This window comes from Phocoena sinus, chromosome 17 (genome assembly GCF_008692025.1).
Source record: "Phocoena sinus isolate mPhoSin1 chromosome 17, mPhoSin1.pri, whole genome shotgun sequence".
NCBI classification, from domain to species: Eukaryota; Metazoa; Chordata; class Mammalia; order Artiodactyla; family Phocoenidae; genus Phocoena; species Phocoena sinus.
The window spans coordinates 60,343,464-60,356,260 of NC_045779.1; the positions used below are offsets into that span (position 1 = coordinate 60,343,464).

The 12,797-nt window shown below is 35.8% G+C and overlaps 1 protein-coding gene across 18 annotated transcripts in view; it reads right to left on the minus strand.

The window, feature by feature from the left end:
* The window catches only part of TAF2 (TATA-box binding protein associated factor 2), an 80,004-nt gene that overhangs the window by 32,745 nt on the left and 34,462 nt on the right, over window positions 1-12,797 (minus strand). For all 18 annotated transcript variants that reach the window (XR_004346433.1, XM_032609798.1, XM_032609791.1 and 15 more), the window contains 5 exons: window positions 10,701-10,953; window positions 9,123-9,263; window positions 6,379-6,489; window positions 1,989-2,182; window positions 987-1,126 (listed from right to left, as the gene is read on the minus strand). Coding sequence is in view for 17 of the 18 variants with exons in the window: in XM_032609798.1 (XP_032465689.1) it covers window positions 987-1,126; window positions 1,989-2,182; window positions 6,379-6,489; window positions 9,123-9,263; window positions 10,701-10,953 (839 nt within the window). In the remaining variant the exon portion in view is untranslated. The remainder of the gene's footprint in view (window positions 1-986; window positions 1,127-1,988; window positions 2,183-6,378; window positions 6,490-9,122; window positions 9,264-10,700; window positions 10,954-12,797) is intronic.

Genomic DNA, 12,797 nt, shown 5'->3' on the forward strand with positions numbered 1-12,797 from the left:
AAATGTTTTCTTTTCTTTTCTTTTCTTTTTTTTTTTGCGGTACGAGGGCCTCTCACTGCCGTGGCCTCCCTCACTGCAGAGCACAGGCTCCGGACGCGCAGGCTCAGTGGCCATGGCTCACGGGCCCAGCCGCCCCGCGGCATGTGGGATCTTCCTGGACCGGGGCACGAACCCGTGTCCCCTGCATCGGCAGGCGGACTCTCAACCACTGTGCCACCAGGGAAGCCTTTTATGACAATTTTTGAAAATATTTTCATCACCTTAACTTTCTTCTCTGTATTTCTGAAAATGTTTTGAATATGTAGTGTTCTCTTATTCATCTTTTTCCTTGTTTTTTTTCAACTTCACAAAGCCTTGCCTAATCCCCCTCCTGAAGTTCCTACTTGTATCTCTTGCTCTACTTTCACAGACAACAGTTTTGACAGGTACAAAATGTTTTCTTTTCTTTTCTTTTCTTTTTTTTTTTGCGGTACGAGGGCCTCTCACTGCCGTGGCCTCCCTCACTGCAGAGCACAGGCTCCGGACGCACAGGGCCAGCGGCCATGGCTCACGGGCCCAGCCGCTCCACAGCATGTGGGATCCTCCCGGACCGGGGCACGAACCTGCGTCCCCTGCATTGGCAGGCGGACTCCCAACCACTGCGCCACCAGGGAAGCCCCAAAATGTTTTCTTGAAACCTTATGTAATTAGAAATTTCTCCCAAACCTTCTATTTCTTAAAATAACATGTAATTAAAGCTATAAAATGATACACTAACTTTTCAGAAAGACCAAAGATATCTATCTATAACTCTTTTATTTTCCCTCATTTACTAATTTTTATATGAATTCTACATTTACCAAAAACTCTCAATCAGTGAGTCAAGAATTTAAAATCAAAATATCTGTATTGTACATAATATGAAAACCCTAATAACTAAATAGTAAATGGTAAACAATTCTTTCTATTGATAAAATGACTATGGGCATATATTTCTAAAGCATTACCTTTAGTATAGTCAACAACTGCTTCCAAAGCTGCTATCCTGATGTCCACAAAGTGGCCATATTCTGCGTAAGATTTAAAAAGAGCTGGATCACTTGGCACATGGCCATTCTTCTGAAGCACTCGTATGGCTCTCAAACAACTAGGAAAATGTATTTATAGTTAAATACTCTTTTAAACTTGTTTCCAAGGCATTAGAAATTAATCCATAACAGTAAGCTGAAAAATGAATGTAATTTGAATCCACTTTTTAATTTTTTAACATTCAATTTTTGCAATGACAATAAAAAACCCTATTAAAAGAAAACTAATTTCAAAACTTTGGAAATTCAGTTTCAGGTATTTTAACTGGAACACACTTCAGAAAAATGTATTTAGCATAAAACATAACTTAAATAAAGTATTCTCTCCAAAAGTTTTAGTAATACATATATAGTTTATTCACTAGTATATATGGAAAGTTGAAACTGTTCATAATGTTGAATGGGTAAATCAACTTTTTTTTAGCGAACTCCTAATGAAATAGACAGAAATTGTCGACAGTCATACATACAAAGTTGACAGAAGCCTTAAAAGAAGCCTAACAATAAACTAATAATATAATAATATTATATAAGTATTATATAAGTATTATAATTACATAATAATAAACAATAAACTATGATAGAGTTTAAATTATATCCAATGGGATAAAAGATTATGCAGACATCAAATACAATGCTTATGAAGAATTTCTGATGACATGAGAAAGTGTTTATAATAGAAGCAGAATATAAAAACTATATATACAATATGGCAAATAATTTAAAATTTATATGTTACCAGAGGAAAATTTTAGAAGGCCATTCTCCAAAATAGCAATAATTTATCCATGGGTGGTAGAATCATACAGAATTTTATTTTCTTTTACTTTACTATATTTCCCAATTCTCTATGCAAATAAATTTCTCTTATAATTATGAAAGCAAATAACTTTAAGAAACAAATATGAAGAATCATCATACCTGACAGTGATGGTGTGTCTATAACTCGGAAGAAGTTTTTCCATATTCAAAAACCTAGTGATTTCTTCAAGAATGAGTCGCACATCTGGATTTAAATTATCCAAAGTTCGAACTTCATTATTCACACTGACTGCAGGCGTAACAGAGTTGGCAAGGGCATCAATCATTTCTGCACGATAATAGTTATCTGAAAACTGAGCCAAAAAATAATTACGAGAAGACAACAGAATTTACATTTCTATTCAAAAGTTAATAAAATAGAATATGATAACTTAAAAACATAATTCATCTGAAAACATAAGCAAGTTTTCAGGTTAGTATTCAATTCCGTCCTTTGTATAGAGTCACACAGTGGAAAAAAGAGTGAAAGAGGTCTACTAATTAGAAATACATTACTTTACTTGACAAGTGTTTACTACATGTAAGACACTCTCATAGTAATCTAGCCAGATTCCTCTAAAAGGAAGACCACAGTCCACAAATCCTGCTGGTAATACAGAGCTTCAAATCAGCTATTTCAGTGCTCTATTCTCATCTAAAACATCCAACCAAGGGTCACCAGATAGTTGAAGAAAGCATTAACATAAAGAGAGACCAGAACAAAGTGGGAAAAGCGACTTGGAGGAAATAAGAGTATACAAGGAAAAGAAAACCAGTAGAGGGAAAAAAATTCAAAAGTGACCATTAATATTGTCTGAGAAGTAACCAATGATATCCCTTCCAACAGGATAATACATTTTTTAAAAAAAGAAATATGCAGAGAATCAGAATAAAAATTAAATTGGAATATAAAATTGAAAAAAACTCCAAAAATTTTGAGCAAAAAAAAAAAAAGATAAAAAATAGGAAAGAAAGCACAAGGAAGTTGGAAGGCTGGTGTAGAACACATGACATACAAATAACAGGAGTTCTAGCAAAAGAAGCAGAGAAAAGGGAGGAAACCATCCAAAAAAACAAATAAAAATTCCTAAATCCATATCCCAGTCAATTCCCAGAGAAGCAATTTATTGAAAGCAATCTGAGTGTGGTTTGATTTAAACTCAGCAACTCAGATGCTCTAGCCTAGAAATCTGAACATGGAGCAAGCAAATTAATTACTTCTATCAGCAGTGTTGGGATTATGCTGTGGCAAAACAAACTGCTAGGAGACCCTTCTGACTTCCACCATGGAGCCAGAACCTCCAACTGACACACATAATGGCACAGTCCCTAAACATTCCTATGTTCGAATACCAGGTAGGAAAAAAAACAAGGCACATAAAAACAAACAAAAACAAAATACTCCACAAGTATTCACCATGGATGAGTTTTGTTTTCAAACTGTTCTAATGATTAAAAAAATTAATCTCTATAACTTCAGTCAACCTTTTCTCTACGGTTTCTAAGTTTTATTTCACACTCAGAAAGGCCATTTGCATTCAGAGATCATTTAAATAATGTTCATAGGTTTTCTCCAAGTATTTTTATAGTTTCATTGTTACCTCTGATAACTACTTTGCTAACAAAGCAAAAGACCATTTACTTAACCATTTCTGAACTAAGTATTCAGAGCACAGAATAAACTCAGAAATCAAAAATGAGACAGGGATGTGGATGAAGTACAAAAACCAAAATATTTAACATTTACCCCTCAGACCATATCCAATTCTCACAGACACTATACTCCTAATCAAACAGGCTAGATTATCTGATCACCCCAAAGTCAAGTGAAGAATAAATAATTTGTGAAACACAACTGGGGGGTGTGGGGGCATTTAGTACATACAGCAAAACTTCCCACAAAAAAAACCAACTGAAGGCATCAACGTCAACATACTGCAGCAAAGGCTGACTGAAGTTTTTAACAATGATCGTTTGGTATCAGGAATAGTTCAACCCATGTTCTGCATACTTATTTAAGAAGACAAATTTCATAAGTGTATATATGATTTATGAGAAATATATGTTAGAAATTCATGTGTATATATAAAAGATTTTCATATAAAATGACTAATAACCAGGCTTGAAAGGGATTTAATTTTAGTCTTCTTGAAAACTAAGTTATCTAGAATACTGAATTTAACGCTCCTGCCCAATTCATGAGATGTTAAAATTTAAAAAAATATCTCGCCACCCCCAAATCCCAACTTCTTTTTGGCATTTAGTGTTCTGTATTTCTAATTTAATCTTTTTTTTTTGGCCGCATTGTGTGGCATGTGGGATCTTAGTTCCCCGACCAGGGATCAAACCCGTGCCCCCTGCATTGGGAGCGCGGAATCTTAACCACTGGACCGCCAGGGAAGCCCCTCTAATTTAATCTTAATCCCAGAAAAATCTTTCATTTCTTCTCATGCACTTTATATAGTGAACCTTTTTTAAAAAACATGCTTAACCAAAGCCCTCAGAGACAAATCATTAGTGGTTGGAAGTGAAGTACTTTAAAAGCAAACATAAGAAAATCAATGAAGTATTCTTAGGCACCATCCAATCACATCTTTTCTTCCAGTTTTAATCCATTAATCTGCAAATCTTTAAATAACAACAAAATCTTTTTCTCTCAACAATAATTTTTAAGTTTTGACATCAGACAAATCTGGGTTTTGCCCCTGGCCCTACCGCATATATGACCTTGAGTAAATCTGTTAGCTTTTACTAGCTTCTATCTCCTCAAATGGAAACTGAGATAATTATAGTATCTATCTCAGAGGTCTGATGAAGATCATATTAATCAAGTTTTGGTACAGGCCATGGAACATACAAAAAACTAGCTAGTATTACGTGTTGTTATTATTTGCATTTATTCTGTCCTTAATATCTTCAGGGATTAAGATGTATGCTAGTCTTAATTGAAGACAATTATATCTTCAAAAAAAGAAATTCACGTGTAGGTGAAGAAGGCAATACTATAAGTGAAAGTCAAGACAAACCAGCAGATTAGGAAGGAAAGAATCTTACAAAACCTTTTTTAACAATATTCAAAAATGGAAAGAAAGTGTATCAGCTATAATGTATTCTTTAAAGAACTAATTTTTTTAAGGACTCTTAAATCATTTGAATGTTACTCTACTGACTTAAAGAGGAAAATTTTGCCTTCTTGATTTTTCACTATAAATCACCATTTGTAAATAAAACACTTGTGACTTTTTTAAAATTTATTTATTTATTTATTTATGGCTGCGTTGGTTCTTCGTTGCTGCGCATGGGCTTTCTCTAGTTGCAGCGAGTGGGGGCTACTCTTCGTCATGGTGAGTGGGCTTCTCACTGCAGTGGCTTCTCTTGTCATGGAGCACGGGCTCTAGGCACGCAGGCTCAGTAGTTGTAGCTCGCGGGCTCTAGAGCGCAGGCTCAGTAGTTGTGGTGCACAGGTTTAGTTGCTGCGCGGCATGTGGGATCTTCCTGGACCAGGGCTTGAACCCATGTCCCCTGCACTGGCAGGGAGATTCTTAACCACTGCGCCCCCAGGGAGGTCCACTTGTGACTTTTTTTTTTTACTGTTGTAATGTTTTATTGAACTTCTCATGAATTCAACTTATCCTACAAGTTACATGTGTCATTATATGTGCTGTTCCTTCTGCTCGGAGTAACCTTCCTAGACTGGCCCTACTCAGACTGGGAAAATCCTATTGTTTATGACTCAGTTCGAGGGTCACATCTTATGTACAAAACTTCCCTGAGTGTCTCTCTATACCCTTGGAAGAAGGCACTACTTCCTCCGAATCTCCCTAGAAATTTGTGTATACATACCTCCACTTTAGCAGTTATGAATAACCTGTTTACTTGTCTGATTTCCCCATTAGGCTGAATCCTTGAGGCCCCAGAATCAGACTGTGATATGCAGCAGTTCTTCAATAGACGTTTAATTTAAATGAAATTCCAGACGGCAACTACCATGCATTCTTTCTATGTAACGTGTTATACCGCCTAGCATAGCATATATTCTCAAAAACACTTGCTGATGGTTAGAATGATAACAAGTAAGGTGAAGTAACTTTTGAAGCATGGCATTCAATAGTAATTTACTAAATAAATGAATAAAACACACATAATGGTAAAAAAGAAAAAATCAAATTCATCAATGAACAAGTTATCCCAAGAGGAACTGTTTTCTGGGTATCACTTGATAAAAGAAAAAAGGAATAAAAATTAAACTGGGCTGTCAGACTTCACCAAAACAAAAGTTAGCTGAGTTCCCAAAATTTGATGTACTTCTATCTCCACGTTATAACAGTATACGGAACATTTAAAAACCAAGTAATCTTGGTTTTCATCTACTGATTATAATAAATCATGTTTGTATATTTCTTTCTCTATAAATTTCAAGTATAATGGACACAACAATGATTTCACAGTCTAAATATTTCTTTAAAAACAAAATATCACTGGCTACTTTTATAATACTAAGGTATCTTACCTTATTTTTTCTGTTGTCATTGTACTTGATTAAGTCTAAAATAAATGTTAAGACTTCTTTGGGACAAAGGTTATGAACATCTCTCAATAAAGCCATCGCAACTGGCATAGTCTACAAAAAAAATTTTTGTTTAATTTTCATTACTACAATTCAATGAAGTATATGCTGAAACAGGGTTACTCTGGGGCTGACACAGATATCTGGATGGACTCCAACCCCCACTGATTCCTACCCCCTCACACTGGGAACATGTCTCAAACATGCTAACAAAGGAGCTGAGTAGGAAACCAAGGGGAAAGCTGCATAACTGGATACACTCTGTAGCCCATTTGTCAGAAGAGGTATGTGTAATGTAAATTCAGTTCTGTGTTTTACAAGGGACAAGGTATGGGCTTTAACATTAGATAAGACCATTGTTCAACTTTTACACCACTATCTATTAAGATGGATTATTATAGCTAGTTGCTTACTGAGCAGGAGTCTAGTTTCCTCACAACCATTTTCAGGATTAATGGATACAGTGGCTGGAGGCATGTGGCAGGCAGACAGTAGAGTTCAATCACCAGTCTGAGAAGATACTGATTCTCCAGTACCACTGCCCCATTCTCAGCCTAAGGAAAAATGGTAAATTATCTAAAATCCAGCTTAACTTTCTCCTTTCCAAATTTTCATAGGCAACTTTTCTAAGGAAGTAGAAGCCTGACTCACAGTGGTAACCTCTACCAGTAAAACCAAGCTATTCAAACTCGAGGCAGAACTACAGACAAATAAACATCACAGTCCCCAGTACACAGAGAGATTTGGACTACCCCGTCTTCTGATTCAAAATAACTATTCTCTCTAAGCTGGGGGACAGAAAGTAGCAGGACTCCTTTGCTTGCTGGAAGGACCAGAAGCAAGGGGACGGTCAGTGCTATAATAGTTATTATTAATGCTGTAAGAACTGAGGGAAAGTTTTTTTTCCATAGAAATAGGACTTAAATTTGATTTAAGCACTAATCCTCTCTCTCTCTTTTCTGCCACTAGAAGTATTATGTGAAAGGTGAACTAGTCTAAAAGCACTGCTTTTCCAATTTTTTTGACTGTAACCCACAGTAAGAAATACATTTACATCCCAAACACACACACACGTCATGTATACAAAGTAACAAATAAAACAAAAAAAAACCTTACACCTACCCTTATTTCATGTGTCGCATTCTGATACTGCCTATTGTTTTCTTTTATTTTAAAAAAAAAACTTCCAAATTGATTTCATGACCCCCCTCATTAATGGATCACAACTCCCAATCTGAATATTGATCTCAGGTATATGGAAGTACAATGGCATAATGAAGGGGACACATTCGGTAGTCACAGAAATTAACTTGCTTTCAGACCATACATTAGTGAAATGGCAATAGAGAGCTGAGCAACCATGTTCAAGTACTATGAAATGCTCGGTTCTTTAAAATAACAGGATGCCTCAGACTTCTTTGATCACACCAATACTGGCTTTTCCCAAACCCGATCTCCTGAATCTGTTCTGCTGATGAAATTCACTATCAATATGTCATGACTTCCACTCTCAGCATGTGTCTCAGTGTGGCTGGGTAATTCTTTTCACATTTCTCTCCATCACATACAAATCTCACCTTGCTTAACATTCCCCTCAACATCTATCATTTCATTTACTTTTAATCTGCTTTCTACCTGCCTCAGAAAAAGGAATGTTCTTATCTTTTCTAAAATTAACCTCACAACTATGTCCCCACCCACTACTAATAACTTCAGAATTTGCTCTAATGTTTTTTATATTTACTTGCTCCCAAGAGATGAATATTTCATCTCTGCTTCTCCACTGGTTCCTTTCTCTGTGCCAAACACGCCTCAAGCTTTTTCTCCCTCTATACAAAACAAAACCTGAAATGTCCTTTCTCAGCCTTGCTTTATCCTCAACATGTCACCTTTCTCACACTCTTCAACACCAAATCATGAAAGAATAGGCTTCATTGGTTTTTCTCTACTTCAACTTTACTCCTCCTTCTAGTTAATCTAGTTAATCTAATCTGGGCCTTCATTACTAACTTACTCAAAATATTTTACAAATGATTTCCAAATTGCCCAAATGCTGACCACCCTGCCATTCCCACATCACTTCCTATAACAGTGGCTCTATCACACCACCACTTTCTAAATTACCATTTGTAAAAAACTTGCTATTTGATAAGAATATAGTGCGAAACACTTCACATGCTTGATATTATTTAATTTTTAAAAAAGCTAAATTTACAATTGAGTAAACTGAGGTTTAGAGAGTTAAGAAACTTGTCCTCTTGCAAACTGCTAGTGAGCAGCAGAGCTGGGACTGAAACTAGAGCTGTGTGCTGTATTGTCTCTGACTCAGAAATGCTGTCCACATCCTACAAGGATGGCCATCAGAAGGACTCACCCATACCTCCATCCCCCATGTAACCAACCAAAAAGTCAAATTATCCATTTCTACTTACTTTAGTATTAATATGGACAGTGACTTACTCGCACACAGTTCATAAATCAATGAACAACTGGAACTTTGGAAAACATTTTAGGAGCAAAAAGAGAACACATTATCATGTGTTCACATGTAACACATGTATACACATGTAACACAAAAAAAATCATTTATAAGAAAGTAAATAATATTTGAAGAGTCCCCAGGTTAAAATGAGATATACAGATATTGGCAAAAAACAATCATAAGAAAACTAGAAGGGAGACTGTACCTTCTGTAGAAAGTAACTTTGAAAGCTCATAAAGTTGTTTGTTTTCACAATGTTTGGACAAGTTTTACAACAAAACATCCTAGTAAAGAGTGACTTCATGGCTGGTGGTCCTGTCCATGTGCTCACCATTGAATTTGCAATCTGCAAGTAATTAGAAAATGAAGTAATTTGACCACCATGGAAAACATATTTTTAAATAAATAAAATAGCTTTCTAAAAGTTATCGATACAATCGGATTCATTTATAACAATTTCAGTTCTTAGAAATTTAATACATTTTAGCTTCTCATGATCATTTCCAAGAAAATGTACATAAATATATTTATATATTTATAAATATATATAAACTCTACCCCCCCTAAAATTCTTATGTACACTTGTAACTGTTTTCAACAAGTTAGTTTCTAAACTGGAGCACTCTTCTTATGTTTTAAGAAAACTTGTTTGCAAAGACTTTATTCTGAGTAAGTTTTGTCCATTTAGGCAGATGCAGTTCTAATGTTTTAAATTTATCAGATAGAAACACCACCATGGATTTTAAATAAGGCTTTTAAATCTACCCTAATTTAAAACTAAGCAAGTACAGTGCTACCACCTAAGTCTGTAAGAACACTTTACCAAAAAATGCACATCTTGCTATTGATACCTTAGTGTATATAAAAATCACATCTGAAAAGAATGAAATTATAATTAACTTTAAATAAGTCTATAATTTTACAGATCTGCTAAGAATTTTGCATGTGAGAATCACGAAGAACTTTATAGGAGCAATGAAATTACATCCTTAGCAGATGATTATCAAAGAAAATCACATTTTCCCTCATATATCTGAGTAGATGTAGGAATCAAACTGCTCACTAGTTACCATTAGAGATAAAACAAATCTAAACCATTATAATCTGTTGAAATGCTGGACAAGTGGATTTAGCAGGGAGGAAGGCAAGAGAGTTACTATATGGGAATGAACCTAGTACCAATATGCTTTTTAAATACCTGGAACCCAGTATTTCTGGCCAAATATTTGTCTGCATTTTCTGGCTTGCATTTGTTCTACCTTCAGGTTTTTTTTTTTGTATCTAAAGAAAAATATGTAGTTTTCTTAATAAATTAACTTTTCTATTACATTAAATAATAGAACCTATCATTTTAAATTCCATATCCCTAATATTGATTACTAAGCTCAAACCAACAAGAAATCACCACCACAGTGGGATAATTAAGATGAACTGATTTCATGTACTACAATATAAAATATCACTCAAACCAAGGAATTTCTTACATTCTTTGCATTAACAATTCTTTGGTTGGCAATTCAGTAAAATGGGAAAATTCTCTTTGGTTTTAAACTCTCAGTTTCAGTTTGACAATGATAAAATTTTAGTGCATTACTTATTTTCAGGTCAAAACGTGTTTCTTCAAATCAGCCTTGTTAAAAGCATGTGGCAAAAGCTTTCAAGAGACCAACCACCAAGTAAAATTAAAGACTACGGTGAATTTTAATTCACCTTCAGAGATAATTTTGTTTTCTTAAAATACACATCAGCCATCTTGTTTTCTTTCTACTGTACATAATCTCACCTTTGCAAGGCAGAAGCAAGCTGACATTCTCACGCGGTAGAAACACTGCTCCTGTTCTAATATGTCAGTAAGGGCAAGCCGAGATGCTGGAGTGGGGAACTTTTCCAAGGCCAAAATGGACTCTTGCTGTGCCACAACATCCCTCTCATAGCGGAGCTGATACTGCCACATAAAATCCGCTTGCTCAAATTCTACTTTCCTCAATACCGACATGTCTGGGTCTATCCTTATCCACAGCAAAGGAGAATCAGCACTGAAAGAAAATATAATTTTTTTAATTTATTTTTTCAATTTCATATATTTATAAAAACACAGCATTTATTAACCAGATTCCCTTCTCCATGCAGTTTTACTGCGTTCATGTTTTTAAAGATCATTTTGACAATTTTCTCATTATGTTTAATATGAATTTCAAGTTTCTCACAATGTCTAATCTATCTATATGGATCCTTTTTTTTATAAATTTATTTATATATTTGTTTATTTATTTTTGGCTGTGTTGGGTCTTCGGTGCTGCACGCGGGCTTTCTCTAGTTGCAGCAAGCGGGGGCTACCCTTCGTTACGGTGTGCAGGCTTCTCTTATCACGGTGGCTTCTCTTGTTGCAGAGCGCGGGCTCTAGGCGCGGGCTTCAGTAGTTGTGGCTCGCGGGCTCTAGGCGCGGGCTTAAGTAGTTGTGGCTCGCGGGCTCTAGAGCTCAGGCTCAGTAGTTGTGGCGCACAGGCTTAGTTGCTCCGCGGCATGTGGGATCTTCCTAGACCAGGGCTCGAACCCGTGTCCCTGCATTGGCAGGCGGATTCTTAACCACTGCGCTACCAGGGTAGCCCTATATTGATCTTGTTGAAACAAAAAAATCCATCTGAAAATATTAATTTGGGGATTTTGATTAGGGATTGTATGATGTGAAAAGGGGAAATTGGACCAAATTTCTTCATTTTATTTCCTAAAGTCTAATACTTGCCAATGGCTATAAATGCCACTCTTTATGAGACATCAATCTGTAACTAAAATAAACATTTCTTTTTTCTCTTAATTAACTAATTTATTTATTTGGCTGCATCCAGTCTTAGTTGTGGCACACGGGATCTTCATTGCGGCATGTGGGATCTTTACTTGCGGCATGCAAACTCTTAGTTGCAGCATGCGAACTCTTAGTTGTGGCATGTGGGATCTAGTTCTCTGACCAGGGATCGAATCCAGGCCTCCAGCATTGGAAGTGCAGAGTCTTAGCCACTGGACCACCAGGGAAGTCCCAGATAAACTTATTTCTTATTAATTTATTAAATTAATTTGCTTAGCTGACTTATTATTAAAAATATGCTAGACTCATGATCATTTTTATCAAACAGAAAGTTCTGAAATCATAGTTCAGAGGTATAGCATAAATTTATCCTCATGTACCTCTCAAAGTAACAAGAACAGTTTTAAAAATCTAGTCTAGAGACTTCCCTGGTGGTCCAGTGGTTAAGACTCCACACTTCCACTGCACAGGGCTCGGGTTTGATCCCTGGTTGGGGAACTAAGATTTCTCATGTCGCCTGGGGCATGGCCAAAAAAAGAGAAAAGCAACCCGCCTAAAAATCTAGTCTAACACTCTTATCAAAGAACACCACCTGAAATATAAACTCAATTCAACAAATACTACTGGGTACTTACTACAGGCAAGGACTTAATATGGAAAGATTATATAAACTGTGTAATAAATAGAAGTGATATTTGGTAACCAAGTTAGTAAATAATTACAGATGTTTTATAAAAACTACACAGGCACAATATGGATGGGCGAAATAAACTCTGAGCTACATTATATTTAAAAATAAAATGCCTGTCAATCAATAAATATTACCACAAAATTTTTACAATGATATTTAAATTGTTTTTTGCAAACACAGCAAGTCTTAAAGTGCCCTGGGGCTTTGTCCAAAGACAAAGAAAACCAATAACATCTGAGAACTCACTGGAAATGCAAACTATCACGACCCACTAGTGAAGAGCTGGGTCAGAAACTGAATTTTAAGAAGATTCCCCAAGTGACTTACACGCACTTCAGTTTGAGAAGCAATGCTCTAGAGGCCACGAGGGAAGCAAGAAAACTAAT